The following is a 19,345-nucleotide window of genomic DNA, read 5'->3' on the forward strand; positions in this document are numbered from 1 at the left end:
CTCCCACTTAATTTCTTGCAAATGCAAGTCTCTTCATCGTCTCTGATGAAATCAAAAACTCTTTGACTATTTCATCTTGTGAAGATTCCAACTCCATGATACTTACTTCATCTAATTGAAGTTTGTATACCTATCTAGTATTCCACGGACCAGCAAAACTCTTGGTTGTATCTTGTATACACCTTTAATACACACTTCTGATAAGTAATGTATTTTGCCATCCTACTATCATATCTCATAAAAGAAAAATGTAGTGATTACTAGAATAATCCACATAGACTATAAGCATTGCTACAGAAGATCTAATCTTATTGTATTCAACTCTTTGAACTTTGTCGCAAACAACTTTTCGACAAGTCAAGCTTCATCTATTTTATAGATCCATTTACTTTCAATAAGTATTCATCTATTTTGGATTTCATGGCGTATCGCCATTTTAAACGGAGTCAGGGCCCATCATAACTTCTTTGTTTGTAGTTGGTTTATCATTGTTCAAAATCAATCCTTTGTCCACAAATCATTTATTTGATCACAAAGTAAACCATACCTACAAGGTTCAATAAGTACTTCGATCTCCATGGCTAAAACACTTTGTAGTCATGGGAGCCATGATTGTCGTGGGCCGCTCTCGAACCAATTCCGATGCTGCGCTACTCTGATCATTATGCTCAGGTTCATAAACCTTATCAAGTTTTATTGTCCTCCCACTCAAATACTTCGCTAGAAACAATTTCTTGGAAATAAAAAACATTGACAAACACTTTTGTCTTTGTCTACATAGTGGGAAGAATTCCCAATCAATTCTCTGGGATAACCAACAAAGATATTCATCCGATTTTGGTTGTAAACTTATTTACTTATGCTATGCATACCAAAATTTTAAGAAAAGACTATTAGGATTCATACCCATGCCATAACTCGTATGGTGTCATTTTCAACGGATCATGATGATGCTCTACTAAGTGTAAAAACGGTAGTCACTAAAGCATAATCCACAAAAAATATAATGGCATCAATATTTTATCTTTGACCCAACAAGGTTTGGATACATCTCTTGGATACTTCATCATCACTATGATACTCCAAGAAACGTGAGTTGTAGAACAATTTCATAACTCTCTTAGATGTTCGCTAAAACTCGTAATTCAAATATTTCTACCATGATCCAATCATAGATATTTGACTTTTCTATTACGATGATTTCCACTTCATGCTGAAAATTATTTGAATCCATTCAAATATTTCAAACTTCTTCCTTATCGAATATATCCACATATATATAATCAATTCATTGTTGGAAGTTTTCATGAAGTAGAAGAATCTCCCGCACACAACTATGCCCAGTGAACCACATATATCATTATGTATGTTTTCACTAAGTTAGTTGCCCGTTCAACTTTTGGCCTATGAATCTTTTAGAAAAGATTTTGCAAGCGCCAAATGATTCAAAAATCAAATGTCTCCAAAAAATCCATTTGCATGGAGTTCCTTCATGCGTTCCTTTCTAACATGACCTAAATGGCGGTTCCACAAATAAGTGGAATTCAAATCATTTGCCTTATGGCATTTTAGCATCAGTGTTATGTATGTGTGTTTCACCATTAAGATTTATAATAACTTATCCATCGTACATGGAGTAATGTCATAATTTGAACAACTCATTGTTTTCATTTGACCAGAGCAAAATAACAATTATTAAGTTCTTTATTATAAATTCTAAGGGCTAGATAGAATGCTAACGACAAACATAATAACACTTTATTTTGTTCCAGACGTGCATTCCTATCATATTCCTTGTCAGTCACTTAGGCCATTGTATTCTTGTATTGCGTTGTTTTGTATGACACTTCATACCAACCAATATGGTACAATTACCCAAGAATTTCATTGTGTGACCAAACGAGGAATACATTCATAACATGTATATCATTTATATACACCTGAGCTAGACTTTCTAGTCTTTTCTTTCTTTCTGCCAATATATCTTTTGCAGTTTCTCTTTTAGTTTTCCTCATTATTCAGAAAAATACTTCAACATCATTAACTTCTAGGTTTGTTGGTCAAATACCAATAACCTTGAGGTTCTTACTTTGAAGTTCATCATCATATGACAAGTGTTCTAGATTTCACTATTAGTAACTTTGTAATATGATGAACAATTTCACTCATAATTTTATCCATTATATCATGACGACTTTCCGAGACCATGTCTGTGCATGCTAGGCTCGTAAAGTTTAACCTCAGTATTCGCATGTGCAAATCTGGCTTGCACACGTAGAATCTATCACACCCGATCATCATGTGATGCTTCGAAACGACAGGTCTTAGCAATGGTGCATACTAAGGATGATAACTTCATGGATATGCGAATATTATTAGTGCCCCAATAGTTGGAGGATTGTGACGCCTGGCGTCTTCAACCTTCATACATTCCCATAAAACTTATGAGTTTATGTAGTCTCACCAAATTATATTCTATCATCTTGCAATAAGGTCTTAGATATCATATATATCTCATACCTTGATTATTTCTGAAAACTAAATTTTCAGCTCCTTACTTTTCAAACAAATTTGAACTTCAAGTTTCACGGAGACAAGATAACTTTATGTACTAATTGAAACCATAGCTCTTTGAATCAACAATGTGAGGTTTACTAAAAGTTTGCAATAGGACTTAATCAAATATTGATTCTTTAACAATACGGTACCAATCCGTAAAGTTTCTTGTCAGATTTTAACAGTATTTCTATCTCAATAACAAGACTAGCGCATGGTAGAAAACGGATGCCAATACTACAAAATTAATTCAAAATACTACCCAGACTATGTTTATGATAATTAGTTCATGTTTTAATCTAATTACTAATGAACTCCCACTTAATACAACATCCCTCATAGTTGTTAAGTGGTACACGATCCAAATCCACTACACCAAAACCGATCATCACGTGAGATGATGTAGCTTCAATGGTGAATATCAACATGTTGATCATATCATCCATATGACTCGTGTTCAACCTTTCGGTTTCTGTTGTCCCGAGGCCATGTCTGTACATGCTAGGCTCGTCAAGCAAACCCAAGTATTCCGCGTGTGCAACATGGCTTACACCCGTTGTATATGAACGTTGAATCTATCACATCCAATCATCATGAGATGCTTTGAAACGACGAACTTTGGCAACGGTGCATACGAGGGGAGAACACTTTATTATCTTGATATTAATGTGAGGGATCATCTTATAATGCTACCGTCGTGTTCTAAGCAAAATAAGATGCATAAAGGATTAACATCACATGCAATTCATATGTGATATGATATGGCCCTTTTGTCTTTGCGCCTTTGATCTTCATCTCCAAAGCACGGACATGATCTCCATCATCTTCGGGCATGATCTCCATCATCGTCGGCGTAGCGTCAAGATCCATGGCGCCGTCTTCATGGTTGTTCACCTCATGTAGCAACTATTACAACTACTTTGAAATACTACTCAACATGAAATTTAAAGACAACCATAAGGCTCCTGCCGGTTGCCACAATACAATAATGATCATCTCATACATATTCATCATCACATTATGGCCATATCACATCACCAAACCCTGCAAAAACAAGTTAGACGTCTCTAATTTGGTTTGCATATTTTACGTGGTTTAGGGTTTTCGAGTAAGATCCAATCTACCTACGAACATGAACCACAACGGTGATACTAGTGTTGTCAATAGAAGAGTAAATTGAATCTTCACTATAGTAGGAGAGACAGACACCCGCAAAGCCTCTTATGCAATACAAGTTGCATGTCGAACGAGGAACAAGTCTCATGAACGTGGTCATGTAAAGTTAGTCCGGGCCGCTTCATCCCACTATGCCACAAAGATGCAAAGTACTCAAACTAAAGACAACAAGAGCATCAACGCCCACAAAACCATTGTGTTCTACTCGTGCAACCATCTATGCATAGACACGGCTCTGATACCACTGTAGGATAACGTTGCATAGAAAACAAAAATTTTCCTACCGCGAACACGCAATCCAAGCCAAGATGCAATCTAGAAGACGGTAGCAACGAGGGGATTATCGAGTCTCACCCTTGAAGAGATTCCAAAGCCTACAAGATGAGGCTCTTGTTGCTGCGGTAGACGTTCATTTGCCGCTTGCAAAAGCGCGTAGAAGATCTTGATCACGATCCTTCCGGCGCCACGAACGGGCAGCACCTCCGTACTCGGTCACACGTTCGGTTGTTGATGAAGACGACGTCCACCTCCCCGTTCCAGCGGGCAGCGGAAGTAGTAGCTCCTCTTGAATCCGATAGCACGACGGCGTGGTGTCGGCGGCGGTGGAGAACTCCAGCGGAGCTTCGCTAAGCGTGCGGGAGCTATGGAGGAGAGAGGGGCGGCTAGGGTTTGGGAGGGGGTGGCCGGCCACTTAGGGGGTGCGGCCAGGCTGTGGTCTTGGGGTGGCCGGCCCCCTCCCCTTGGCCCTCATTATATAGGTGGAACACCCAAGAGTTGGTCTACAAGTCTTCGAATAAGACCCCAAACCAAAACCTTCCATAACTCATGAAACCTACCCAAGCTAGGACTCCCACTAGAGGTGGGAGTTCCACCTTCCTTGGGAGGGGGTGGCCGACCCCCCTTGGGGAGTCCACTTGGGACTCCTCCCCTTTAGGGTTGGCCGGCCATGGGAGGTGGAGTCCCACCGGGACTCCGCCTTCCTTGGTGGTTTCTTCCGGACTTTTCTAGAGCCTTCTAGAACCTTCCATAGAACCTTCTGAATCATTTTAAATCACATAAAATGACATCCTATATATGAATCTTATTCTCCGGACCATTCCGGAACTCCTCGTGATGTCCGGGATCTCATCCGGGACTCCGAACAAATATTCGAACTCCATTCCATATTCAAGTTCTACCATTTCAACATCCAACTTTAAGTGTGTCACCCTACGGTTCGCGAACTATGCGGACATGGTTGAGTACTCACTCCGACCAATAACCAATAGCGGGATCTGGAGATCCATAATGGCTCCCACATATTCAACGATGACTTTAGTTATCGAATGAACCATTCACATACGATACCAATTCCCTTTGTCATGCGATATTTTACTTGTCCGAGGTTTGATCATCGGTATCCCTCTATACCTTGTTCAACCTCGTCTCCTGACAAGTACTCTTTACTCGTACCGTGGTATGTGGTCTCTTATGAACTTATTCATATGCTTGCAAGACATTAGACGACATTCCACCGAGAGGGCCCAGAGTATATCTATCCGTCATCGGGATGGACAAATCCCACTGTTGATCCATATGCCTCAACTCATACTTTCCGGATACTTAATCCCACCTTTATAACCACCCATTTACGCAGTGGCGTTTGATGTAATCAAAGTACCTTTCCAGTATAAGTGATTTATATGATCTCATGGTCATAAGGACTAGGTAACTATGTATCGAAAGCTTATAGCAAATAACTTAATGACGTGATATTATGCTACGCTTAATTGGGTGTGTCCATTATATCATTCACATAATGACATAACCTTGTTATTAATAACATCCAATGTTCATGATCATGAAACGATGATCATCTATTAATCAACAAGCTACTTATACAAGAGGCTTACTAGGGACTCCTTGTTGTTCACATAACACACATGTATCAATGTTTCGGTTAATACAATTATAGCATGGTATGTAAACATTATCATAAACTCAAAGATATTATAATAACCATTTTATTATTGCCTCTTGGGCATATCTCCAACAGTATCTTCCCAAACCCTAATTTTACTCCCATCTCCAACTTTCCATCTATATCCAAGTTTGACACTTTCTGCAGCCCACATCACTCCCTTCCAAAATTGGAGACCCCTGATGTAGAGCTGCAGAAGATGTTGGGGTTATAGGTATTATATTTAGCATCTACAATAGTTTCCCAGAGTTTCCCATCATCCTTAGAGTATCTTTTTATCCAGGAACCCAGAAGGCAGAGGTTGACATTGGCTAAGTCTGGGATACCCAGACCACCAAAAAAAGCCTTTTTACAAACTAACTTTCAATTTGCTAGATGGAGCTTCCTATGCCCCTCAAAATCATTCCACAAGCAGTTGGCCATCTGAGTGTTAATGAGATCTAGAGCCTACTTGGGGAATTTGAAAAAGTAAAGCAGATAGACGGGAATGCTAGCAAGACAAGCTTTTATGAGTCTCAATCTAGCAGCATAGGAAAGTAGTTTACCTCTCCATCCAGCAATTCTTTTCGGAATTTTATCTATAAGAGGTTGGATGTCCCCCCTTATGATCTTATCATAGTGTAAGGGAATACCTAAATAGTTAATGGGGAATTTTCCTAAAGCACACCCAATGATGTTAATATATGTGTTTACCTCCTCTCCTTCAATACAGAGAGGAATAAGTTCACTCTTTTCATAGTTTATTCTCATTCCTGAGACTTGTTCAAAACAAGTTAGCACCATCTTAAGGTTTGATGCTAAAACGGGATCTTTTTCGGATAAATGGATGGTATCATCTGCATATTGGAGGCAAATAATCCTTCCAGAGCACAGATTGGAACAAAGTTCTTTAATGAGGTTTGCATTGGAAGCTTTAATTAGCATTCTAGTTAAAACATCCACTACTAAATTGAAAAGAAGGGGGGAGAGGATCTCCCGGTCTAAGCCCTTTACCAGTTACAAAGAAAATTTGAATAGCATTATCGAGTTTGACTCCAACATAGCCATTTGTGGTAATGGCTTTGATCGAGGCGATAACTTTGGGACAAAAGCCTCTTTTTTTTAAGGATGTCCAAAATAAAAACAACATCAACTTTATCAAATGATTTTTCATAATCTAATTTAAGAACAAACCCCTCTTTTTTCTCATGCACTATTGAATGTAGAACTCCATGGGCAGTAACCACACTCTCCAAGATGAATCTGCCTTTGATGAAGGCAGATTGATTTACGGAAGTGATGATGCCCATTATGGGAGCAAGCCTATTAATCAGGACTTTAGTAAAGATCTTAAAACAACAATTCAGAAGGCTAATATGGCTGAATTTCTTCATACTACTAGCATCAGGTTCTTTGGGGATCAATGTTAAAATAGCAAAATTCAATCTAAAGATATCAAGTTTTCCTTCATGAAAATCTTTAAACATAGCCATGAGATCACTTTCAACTTATCCCAGAAATGCTGATAAAAAATAAAAGGAAGCCCATCAGGGCCAGGGGCACCATCTGAGTAGGAGTCAAAAATAGCCTTCTTGACCTCCTCTTCGGTAAAAGGATCTTCTAATTCTCTGTTTTGGTTTTCAGAAATACACTCATCAGTGGAAAAGAAATTATCAGCTAGCTTACATCCAGAGGGTTCCTCTTTTTTAAAAAGATTTTTTTAGAAGGATGTAGCCAGATCAAGCATGTCAGCCTCATCTGTGATGGGTCCATCAGGCCCATCAAGAGAGTGAACTAGCATTTTTCTTCTCCTTTGATTAGCAACAGAATGAAAATAAGTTGTGTTCATATCATCTTCTTTATTATCTCTATCTCTAGATCTTTGTTTGGATTTTACTTCCTCATTCAACCAGAGGTTATGCATTTCAACATAAATTTCTTTCAACCTAAGAAGCTCTGAAGAAGTCAACTCCTCAGTTTCAGCTTTAATATCTAAGGTATCATACTCTTCCATCAGATCTTTTTTAAAAAAAATTCTGAGTTCAGATTCTATACTTTTGCTCCAACCTTTGGACCATTTCCTAAACCTCCTAGTTTTTTCTTGCCAGATATCAATTGAGGAGCCTCCCTTAACTGGTAGGGCCCAATTTTGTCTAGCAAGAGTTTTAAATTCTTTCCTCATGAGCCACCACTTCTCAAATCTATAAAGAGCAGCTCTTGGTGTAGAACCACAACCAGATTCCCACAGAATTGGTGTGTGGTCACTACCCATCCTAGGAAGAGCTCTAATAGTTGCTAAGGGGAAACTTTGATCAAGTTCAACATTACAGAAAACTCTATCAATGTTAGACATGATCAGATTTTCCTGGTTGTTACCCCAAGTTAAATTGTCTATTGCCCAAGTAACTTATCACTCCATCTGTGATCAATTATACCATTGCTCTTATCACCCTGGTATCTAACTAAATTGAAGTCACCTCCAATAATAGAGTGACCTTGATAGTCTAAATAGAGGCTATGTAATTCAGAGATAAAAGCCTCTCTTTTTTCCTCATAAGAGGAGCCATACAAAGTAACTACCCTAAGGATAAGACCAGAAGTTTTTACTTTAACGACAACTGAAACCGAAAAGGTTCTAACTTCCCGGCTAATAATATCAAAGACATCAATGTCTATACCAACACATATGCCTTCAGCAGAGCCAATGACTGGTAAATATTCCAAGAAAACATTCTATTACCAACTAAGAAATTCAGATAGTTATCAGAAATAGTTTCTTTTTTTGTTTTATGGAAACCTACTATACTAGGCCTATTTTATTTTTTTGAATAGGTCAATTAAAGCATTTTTTTCTACCTGGGGCTTGAATCCCCCTTGGGTTCCAAAGAAAAATATTCATTGGAACCCATCTTTCATGGGGTGCATGTCCCGCCTAGTTTTTTTTCCTATGCTAGACCAACCTAAAGCATCAGGGAAGTTGTCATCATAACTAGCACCCTCCGGGTGAACGATAGAAGAAATATGGGTAACTGATTGTTTAACTACAGCAGGTGAAACAAAATTATTATCTACAGGAGATATCTCAATACCCACTGTAATATCAAGAAATTTGTAAGGAGAAATTGCATCTATATTTGGACCAGTCGATGATATAGCATTGATCCGTATGCAGCTATGTCACTAATGACGCTACAACAAGGTTACCATCGCTGTTTGTCATTTCTGTCAGCAGGGACTGCATGTATCATCTTGGAGTATGTCAGAGCTGGGACCTCTAATTTCGATTTTCATATTGCACCAAGAATCGACGTTTTCAGCTGCAACTAATAGCGACTACAGTTACAGTGCCACTTAATCAGTATCTGGCAGCAGCAGGCGTCGGAATATAATTTCAGGTTGCTCTCCATCGATGCTTCTCTTGTCCCCTACCAAGAAATTGCTAGACAATCACACTCAAAAATCATTGAACTCTTCAGCGACAGCGCTACAGCCAGAACCGGCACCAAGGTGCGCGCGGCTGGAACTCCTAAGATGCTCAGGCCTCTGCCAATTGGCTTCTTCTGCGCTCGTTTTGTTCCCGTCGAAGGATCCTACTGACACAAGCACAAAGAAACTTTCCAACTATCGGCCTATCATCTTCGATTGCCACACAAGGTGCAGTACTGTATTAGAGCTGTCATGCAAAACAACAGCAGCATATCCCGATCCGTCTAAGTCGCCCCAAACTAGCTGGGAGTAATCCGTCGACATCAGAACTGACGAATCCTGCCGGCCGATGTAGCAGCCGGCGTTTTCTAAGCGCGGATTTTGTTGCGTTCTCATTACTCCGTTTGCTAGGCTGATCAACCAACATATAGACTATCGGTCTCGAGGCGGGATAACCAACAGGTTGAACAAGCAAGAAAGGAAGGAAGGAAGGAAGGAAGGAAGGAAGGAAGGAAGGAGCGCGCACGCGCGCATGCTAGTGCGGCGCCGCCATGGACATGCTAAGCCGGAGCCTGCAGAGCATGGGGAGCCCGGACGTGAGCGTCTACTTTTCGGGCGGGTCGTCGCGGAACCGCAGCGGCGCCGAGAGCGATGACGAGGAGGCGCTACGGTGGGCGGCGCTGGAGCGGCTGCCGTCGTTCGAACGGCTGCGCACGGGCATCCTGAGGTCGGAGCGGCGGCGGGGACCCGGCGTGGAGGTGGACGTGCGCATGCTGGAGCTCACGCAGCGGCAGGCGTTCGTGGAGAACGTGTTCAAGGTCGCCGAGGAGGACAACGCGCGCTTCCTCAAGAAGCTCCGCGCGCGCATTGACCGGTACGTACGCTAGCTAGCTGTTTTCGAATCGAGAATGGGTGCATGGGACATGCGTGCGTTGGGTCTGACGGTGTGTGGCGTGTTTTGGCATGCAGCGCCGGCATCCAGATTCCGACGGCGGAGGTGAGGTTCCGGAGCCTGAGCGTGGAGGCTGAGTGCCACGTCGGGGACCGCATGCTGCCCACGCTGACGAACGCGGCGCTGGACGCGGTGGAATCCATGCTGGGGCTCGTCGGGGCCAGCCTCGGCAAGACCAAGACGCTGCACATTCTCAAGAACGTCTCCGGCGTCGTAAGGCCGTCGAGGTACAGCTCTGAATTTAACTTGTCTGAACTCTGAAGTACAGCTCTGAATTTAACCTGTTGTTTTCTCTCCAGGATGACGCTGCTGCTCGGTCCACCGTCTTCCGGCAAGACAACGCTGTTGCTGGCACTTGCTGGAAAGCTGGATCCTGGTCTAAGGGTGTGGATTTCTCTCATTGATTTCCTTTTCCACATAATCCAGTGGCAAATAAACAAAGCCAGAACTTTCGGATTTATAAATCCTGACAGTTGGTGGTCTTCTTCGGCATAATCAACTGTTTTGTTTGTCCGGCTCTCAGGTGAGCGGAGAGGTGACGTACAACGGGTACGGGCTGGACGAGTTCGTGCCGCAGAAGACCGCGGCGTACATCAGCCAGAACGACGTCCACGCCGGCGAGATGACCGTCAAGGAGACCCTCGACTTCTCCGCCAGGTGCCAGGGGGTAGGCCAGAGATACGGTGAGCCCCTCATAGCATGACCAGGCGTCTGCACTAGCAGTTCCTCTGACGTCCCGTCGTAGCAAACTGATAGTACATGCTTGGTGTGCAGAGTTGCTCCAGGAGCTGATGAAGAAGGAGAGGCAGCTGGGCATTTATCCTGATCCAGAGGTTGACCTCTTCATGAAGGTATGCGCGACTCCCTCCCCAAGGCCTAACACATTCGTTGGTCTCACTGCTAATGTCTGAAGCTTCTGTTTGTGTTGATCGGCAGGCAACTTCAGTTGAAGGGGGCACCCTGCAGACAGACTACATTCTAAGGGTAAGTCTGGAAATTAAGCAATTGGCACCAGCGGGTTTTCTCGACTGTCGAAGGGGCAACGCCTAACCACTAGAATCATCCATTAGCAACAAGATTAAGAACACAGTTAAAAAAAGACTAACTACACTATCTAAACACTAATTACACTATCAATTTTGCTAGTTCTCAGACAACCGTGCAATAACTACTTCTAAGTCGACAGTAAAACCATATGATTTGACCATTGAGATTTGTGCAAGTACAAAAAAGTTGAGAAGATTTTTATGAGAGCACTATAATTAAATCTCTAACTTCGAAAACGACTAAGAAACAATCACTCTTATATTATCTCCGTCTCCAAATAGGTGATGTTCTAAACATTGCCCAATATATATCTTTGACCATGACATCATCACGATCGAACACGGGGGAACCTCATTTCTACCTAAACAACGCACAATTGAAGGAGGGAACTTCCCCATTTAATCATTTTATTAGATAGGCGATGTTTGAAACATTGACATGGTCTTCAATATGTATCTTTGATCAAGATGATATCATGCCCAACACAAAGACTAAAATCCATGGACTGAAATGCTGGTTTAGATGCTCTCCAATAATCCATGAGACTACAATGGCCACCAAAAGTGGGAGAGAACGACTAATCAGCGATGACATGCTCAATCCAGGGATAAGCTTTGGCGATGTCAGAAGCCAAGAGTGACCGTTACATCGTAGACACAAACAACGAAAACAACATTTCACCTTTATGAAATTCATAAAGGTGGAATGTATGTTCGTATAAAATATGGTGGATAGGGGCATGACCACCAAGGATTTGGGTACCAGTGAGAAAAGAATCTCGAAGAAGGAGTGAGGGGGGATTTCTTGTACCCGTGGAAAACCGAACGGGATTCTCAGATAAAATCTGAATTTAAGATTTAATAATCTATGTTTTTTAATATAATTTTTAGAGGAGAAGGAATTAAAAGTTCAAACAAATGAGTTCAGGCATGGGTTATAGTAGAGCGAGAAGACATATGGTTTAGGTTGGACTAACCAATCACTTCAAATTCTAATGATCTGATATTTTCCCACGATAAGCTCATTTACCGGTAAGAATTCCGATTACAGGCTAGTAACTGCGGTATGGTAGGGAAATCCCTAGTTGTCCAAAAAAAAATAAGTTTGGACCCATCTGGATAGGGCTTGCCGAACTGTTTTTTGGGCCTTATCCATGTACAGCCTGTTGTACAGCTCTGTTAGGCCTAAGCCCAACTGCTTGGCATGGCTTTCTAACATCGCACAAGCACCGGACCGAAAAGGATCCGGATTAGAGCCAGGTCTCAAAGCGCGGAGCCACAGACAAACGGGGTGGGAATAGAATAGCAGGGAAGTTGCACGCACGCAAGTCGTTCGACCGTTTGCCGCTCCCGCGTAGAGAAACGAATGGGGGAACTCTTGCTTTTACGCTGCTGTCCCGCGTCCCTAATGCCGCTCGTGTGTGCAGATCCTCGGGCTGGACATGTGCGCCGACGTCATGGTCGGCGACGAAATGCGGACCGGCATCTCCGGCGGCCAGAAGAAGCGCCTCACCACAGGTACGTAGTCTTTGCGCGTCCATTCCTCTACCTCAAGGCTCAAGTCCTCAGTTTTAGTTGCACTCTTCTTCCCCATTGATGATGCCGTACCGATTGATCTGGTTGCAGGGGAGATGCTGGTCGGCCCGACCAAGGTGCTCTTCATGGACGAGATATCCACCGGCCTGGACAGCTCCACCACCTTCCAGATCGTCAGGTGCATCCAGCAGATTGTCCACCTGGGCGAGGCCACCGTGCTGGTGTCGCTGCTCCAGCCCGCGCCCGAGATCTTCGACCTCTTCGACGACGTCATGCTGCTCTCGGAGGGGCAGATTGTCTACCAGGGTCCCAGGGAGTACGTGCTCGAGTTCTTCGAGAAGTGTGGCTTCCGCTGCCCCGAGAGGAAAGGCGCCGCTGATTTCTTGCAAGAGGTTCGTGCTATCACAATTTTCAAGCCACTTATATAACAGCTTGGTATGACTATATGTAAAACTTCTACTACTCTTTTGTAGAATAAGAATCATCATCTTCTAGTAGCTAGCATGTATAGAAGTTCATGTGCCATGTAGTGATGTAGTTGACAACTTTGACATCTTAGAGTTTGCACGAAGATCTGTTTTCTTATAGCTAGTACATCCAATATATATTTCACCTGGTTCTGAGAAATGAATTTTTTTACAGGTTACATCAAAGAAGGATCAGGAGCAATACTGGATACGGGATGAAAAGCCTTATCGCTATGTAACAGTACCTGAGTTTGTTGCAAAGTTCAAAAAATTCCACATGGGGAAGAGCCTAAAAAAGCAGCTTTCGGTTCCTTTCAACAAGAGAAAGATCCACAAATCTGCTCTGGCTTTCTCCCAGCAGTCTGTTCCAGCTTTGGAACTTCTCAAGACCTCCTTTGCCAAGGAATGGCTTCTCATGAAGAGAAATTCCTTTATCTACGTTTTCAAAATAGTTCAGGTACCTAGATGCGAGATAGACCTAAATTGTCCAATGTTTTCTCATCTACTATAGATAACAACTTCTAAACATTTATAATAAATCAGGCCATCTTTTAACTTCTATCTCTTCAGCGCACTCCTTCCTCTTAGTTGTCGACACCAGATTTTTAACGGGAATCTGATTCTTTGTCTTTCTTTCTTTTGAAGGGAATCATAGTTGCTCTAGTAGCATCAACGGTTTTCTTGCGACTCCGTCAAAATAATGAGGAAGATGGCCAAGTCTACCTTGGGGCACTTATATTTGTCCTGATAGCTAACATGTTCAATGGTTTTGCTGAGGCAACCCTTACTCTCGCAAGGCTCCCTGTATTCTACAAACATAGGGATTTTCTATTCTACCGGCCATGGAATTTTACACTCCCAAATGTTCTCCTGAAAGTCCCTATGTCCTTGTTTGAGTCGCTAATTTGGGTTGTAATAACCTACTATCTCATAGGCTTTGCCCCTGAAGCTAGCAGGTGCGGCATCTCGCTAATTTGTAAATAATATCGAATTATATGCTTGCTTTCTGGCCCTAACATGCTCATCTCCCCGCAGGTTCTTCAAGCATCTGATTACAGTCTTCTTGATCCAGCAGGCAGCTGGAGGATTGTTCAGGGTTGTGGCCGGCATATGCAGGACGGTTGTCATGACTAATACTGCAGGATCTCTTATCCTTTTGATCATGTTTGTACTGGGAGGATTCATCCTACCAAGAGGTAATCATCCATGCTTTCAATCACATTGTTACAGCGGTGCCATGGGTAAGCAGCTCCAGAATTATCAATATTTTTGGAACATGAATACATGTAAGTGCAGGTAAGAGTGCCATTTGGGCCTCTTACTGTCATTCTTGAAAAAAAAAAGAATCAGAAATGGATCTGTTGAAATAAAATACAAGCACCTTATATCTCAAAAGGCTTAAATCACTTATTTAAGCCTTATATTTAGTTGTGACGTAGCAATCGAAATAAATCACTGTTAACTTAGAAATTTCAAATGTTCAAATATAAACCAATTCTCAATGTTACAGATGAAATTCCAAAATGGCTAGTATGGGGTTATTGGTCTTCACCTATGACTTATGCATACATTGCTCTTGCCGCCAATGAGATGCATTCTCCAAGGTGGATGGACCAATTTGTAAGTCTTGTCAAGATCATCCTACTGCTTTGTTCTCATACAAGTTATTGTACTTGACTATTTTTGTTCTGTATCAGTAGACAGCTGATGGAAGGCCATTAGGAGTTGCAGTTCTAGAAAACTCAGGTGTCTTCACCAACAATGAGTGGTACTGGATTGGAACAGGTGCCCTTCTGGGGTTCACCATTTTGTTCAATGTGCTATTCACAATATCGCTTATGATTCTAAACCGTAAGTCATGACTTGCATCTGAGAACTCCATCGTTACGTAGTCTGACAACATTCATGTCTTTGGGTAAAAATAGATATTGGCATTCAAAGACACAACTTTGTTGTTTGGTTGGTATCGACAATTTTATTCATTGTTTTGTATCTTGCATTAGCTATTGGAAAACCACAAGCCATCTTGCCTGAAGAAACTGATAAAAGCACGGAGAATGTCCACGAGCAAAAAAGGGAGACACATATAACACAGAGAACTACAGTTCCGACAACAGAATCTGCATCCCAAAACTCAATGATCACATGTAAGATTTTTTTCTCCAAAAGAATCATATTCGCTCTTCTCCCGTGTTTGGAGAATGACACACTACATATATTGGCTATCTCTGATGAGTTCTTTGTTTGTAGTGGATAAGGTTCTTGAACAATTACGAGGCCATTCCCCAGATACTTCTAAGAGGTCATATGCGAATGCAGCTGCCAGAGAAGCTCCAGGGAAAGGGATGGTTCTTCCATTTGAACCTCTCTCCATGTCCTTCAACGAGATAAATTACTATGTTGATATGCCTGCGGTGTGTATGCTTGTCCTTGTATTCTTTTTAGTTGACTGCATTCTGTATCATTGCCTATTGATTTATATTTGACTGTGAACTTTCCCTATCATGCTGCATCAAGTACATCATTATAGTCTGGAGTACATTTTTGTAGCGCGAGCAAACTTCAAGTTCGGCATAATCATGTTTTCTTAGAACAACTACTTTTCGATGGTTATTTTTATCAGTCAATGCATGATCGTGGGCAGTCTGTGGGGACTTGGTGGTACAAATTACATATTTTCTTAGGACAACTATGCATGATACACGTCTTCCCAAAACTGAGATGCTATGTGATTTTATAACCTGTAATCTCATTTGCGAGATGTTAATCTGCCAGGAGATGAAGACTCAAGGAGTAACCGCTGATAAGCTTCAGCTGCTGTCAGGGATATCTGGTGCTTTTCGCCCTGGTGTTCTTACTGCCCTTATGGGTGTGAGTGGAGCTGGAAAGACCACCCTCATGGATGTCTTATCTGGGAGGAAAACTGGTGGCTATATTGAAGGTGAAGTCTATATATCCGGTTATCCTAAGAACCAGGCAACATTTGCAAGAATGTCAGGGTACTGCGAGCAAAATGACATCCATTCTCCACAGATCACAGTCAGGGAGTCACTACTCTTCTCTGCTTTCCTGCGCCTGCCTAAGGAGGTCACTGATCGAGAAAAGAAGGTTAGCTCTTGTCTCTACTTATAGAATCAGTTTTCAACTGTTCTCTTTAAGTAGTGAGTTTTATGGTTACTATCATACTATGGCGCTGTGGTATTTTATGGGGTAAATTCGGAATGAAGATCCTTTTTCAGAGAGGGTGGAATGAAATTTATTAACTTTTTCAGATGTATTAACTCTGCTTTCTGTCTGTAGGCATTTGTGGATGAAGTAATGGAACTGATTGAACTTACCGGTCTCAAGGACGCTATTGTGGGTCTCCCTGGTGTGAGTGGGCTGTCAACTGAACAAAGAAAGAGGTTGACAATTGCTGTAGAGCTTGTGGCAAACCCCTCAATTATCTTCATGGACGAACCAACTTCAGGTCTTGATGCAAGAGCTGCTGCAATTGTTATGAGAACTGTTCGGAACACTGTCAATACTGGAAGAACTGTTGTCTGTACTATCCATCAACCAAGTATTGACATTTTTGAAGCTTTTGATGAGGTAATGCATTTTTTAGATACATTTCTCATATACTCTATTTATACTTTGGCACTTGATAATCTTCTGAGGTTTCACCATGCAGCTCCTATTACTGAAAAGAGGAGGTCAGGTCATATATTCTGGCCCTCTGGGTAGGAACTCCCACAAAGTTGTCGAATATTTTCAGGTTTGTGATCTGATATCCGAAGTACTTCTTATTATTCACACAGCTTTCCATTTCCTGTTTTGTTGTGGTAGTACCTTGTAAGATATTCTATGTAGTGAATTCCATTTTTTACCCCTTGTCCATTTGTGACACATATTACCCCATATAGTGAAAATTCTACCAGAATACCCCATCTAAGGAACTTTGAACCAGGTTTATCCCATTTTTTCTATTTCACGTGTTGTTTTAAATAGGACCGGCATGTTAGGCCGATGTGGCATGACAACAGTGTAAAGCTCGGAGGACATCATTGATAATCATGTCCAGCCTTTTCTTCTCCATCTGTTCCATTTCTCGTTATCCTCCTGATATTCTCGAACCTTGAACATCACCTCACACCTTGCCCAGTAGACATGCATCAGAAAAACAGGGTGCAAAGTTTCTTAAATTGGGTAACCTGGACAGGTTTTCATGTCACAAATGCACAACTAGGGGGTAAAAAGTGGAATTCTACATATTCTTCATTCCTATAAATATGAGAGTGCCTTCATACTTGGAATTCCCGTGTTTGAAGTTGCTTCTTAGATCATAGCATAATATTTAAGTTTTATATCTTACTGTACAAATCAGGAAATTCCTGGAGTCCCAAAGATCGTAGAGAAGTGCAACCCAGCTACATGGATGCTGGATGCAAGCTCTGCGGCAGCAGAAGTTCGACTGAACATTGACTTTGCTGAACATTACAAATCTTCGACTATGTATCAGTAAGTGCAATGTGCTATCAAAATTTTCCTGTAAATTGGATCGTCGTATTTTCAAAAGAATCAAACATCTATGCAGAAGTGCAGAAAGCATTACAATATCAGCATGCACTCCATAAAAATGTGTAATAAATTAGTTATACATCACTATGAACTTCGGATCCTGCAACTAGTGGAAGAATGGACTTACCTCTTCCTGCACCTTGAACTCTTCAGTCGTTTATAACAACTATTTTCTGGCATGGATTAATATTTCAGGCGGAACAAAGCATTAGTCAAAGAACTGAGCAAGCCACCTCCTGGTACTAGGGACCTTTACTTCCCTACTCAATACTCGCTGAGCTCCTTTAGTCAGTTTAAAATATGCCTCTGGAAGCAATGGTGGACTTATTGGAGAAGTCCTGATTACAATCTCGTCAGGATGTTCTTTGCAATTTTTACGGCTTTACTTCTTGGGATAATATTTTGGAGGGTTGGTCAAAAGATGTATGTTTTATAATTCTAAGCTATTATCTGCGCATTCACTCATTCTTCTTAAAGTGAATTTACTATATGCTAAGTCATTTTATTATGTGGTGCAGGACTAGCTCAGCAGATGTTTTGGTCATTGTCGGATCAATGTATGCTGCTGTGATGTTTGTTGGTTGTGAGAATTGTATAACTGTTCAACCCCTCATTGCTGTGGAAAGGACAGTCTTTTACAGAGAACGGGCAGCTGGAATGTACTCGGCTATACCCTATGCGCTGTCTCAGGTCAGTAACATTATTAGTTTAATAGACTTACGCATAACTGTTTGATACCAATCCGCTGAATTTGTCTGTTCAGGTTATCGTGGAGATACCATATGTGTTCGTTGAGTCTGTGGCTTATACTGTCATTGTCTACCCGATGATGTCTTTCCAGTGGACGCTGGCAAAGTTCTTGTGGTTCTTCTATGTTTCGTTCTTGACCTTCCTCTATTTCACTTACTATGGCATGATGACTGTCTCCATATCGCCAAATGGTCAAGTTGCTTCTATATTCGCTGCTGCCTTCTACTCCTTCTTCAATCTCTTCTCAGGGTTCTTCGTCGCAAGATCGGTGAGTCACTTAATCTTTTTCCTTTTACAAAAACAGATTCTAAGAACTCCAACCCACTCAGGTTGCTACCCGTGTATATTAAACCAATTTATGGCTTTTTTCTACATCAGAAAATCCCAAAATGGTGGATTTGGTACTATTGGCTTTGCCCGGTGGCATGGACAGTTTACGGGCTTGTCGTGTCGCAATACGGAGATGTGGAGGACATGATCAAGGTGCCTGGTCAACCCGATCAGCAGGTTGGGCAATTCATCAAGAGCTACTTCGGTTATGATCAGGACTTCATGGGCGTTGTGGCAGCGGTGCTGGCTGTCTTCACTGTGTTCTTCGCTATGATATATGCTTACTGCATAAAGGCGTTTAATTTCCAACAGAGATAGAAAGTACACGCGCACATTTTGTCATGTAGAATGCAATCTGCACTGCCTTGTAATTTTGGTGTTAGTTTTGGCTGCCCATGGTTATGTCCTCGTGCTTGCACAAATGTGTAGATCAAGAACGCACGTATTATGCAAGTAAGGCCCTGTAACATGTACGTCAAGCCATTTAGGCTTGAGATTACTGTAAATGAAACCGTAAAAGTTAAGGATTCCAAGCTATAAGAACATTTTGGGCTAAAGAATCTTCTGAAGGCCAGTACTAGTTTGGTGTTGACTGTCGTATTCTTTT

At 41.7% G+C, this 19,345-nt stretch overlaps 1 protein-coding gene across 1 annotated transcript; it reads left to right on the top strand.

Moving 5' to 3' along the window:
• Positions 1-9,421: 9,421 nt before the first annotated feature.
• On the top strand, positions 9,422-19,132 carry LOC127343650 (ABC transporter G family member 38). Its single transcript, XM_051369813.2, has 23 exons — positions 9,422-9,971; positions 10,067-10,276; positions 10,349-10,433; positions 10,573-10,732; positions 10,824-10,900; positions 10,986-11,033; positions 12,523-12,613; positions 12,722-13,023; positions 13,274-13,555; positions 13,744-14,054; positions 14,134-14,294; positions 14,609-14,718; positions 14,799-14,949; positions 15,102-15,245; positions 15,349-15,512; positions 15,874-16,206; positions 16,399-16,689; positions 16,772-16,855; positions 17,465-17,598; positions 17,854-18,081; positions 18,177-18,348; positions 18,422-18,676; positions 18,787-19,132. Exons 1-23 carry the CDS (start codon positions 9,649-9,651, stop codon positions 19,054-19,056), a joined length of 4,386 nt encoding a protein of 1,461 aa, XP_051225773.1. The 5' UTR covers positions 9,422-9,648; the 3' UTR covers positions 19,057-19,132.
• The last annotated feature ends 213 nt before the right edge of the window (positions 19,133-19,345 follow it).

Source organism: Lolium perenne, chromosome 3, assembly GCF_019359855.2.
Source record: "Lolium perenne isolate Kyuss_39 chromosome 3, Kyuss_2.0, whole genome shotgun sequence".
NCBI classification, from domain to species: domain Eukaryota; kingdom Viridiplantae; phylum Streptophyta; class Magnoliopsida; order Poales; family Poaceae; genus Lolium; species Lolium perenne.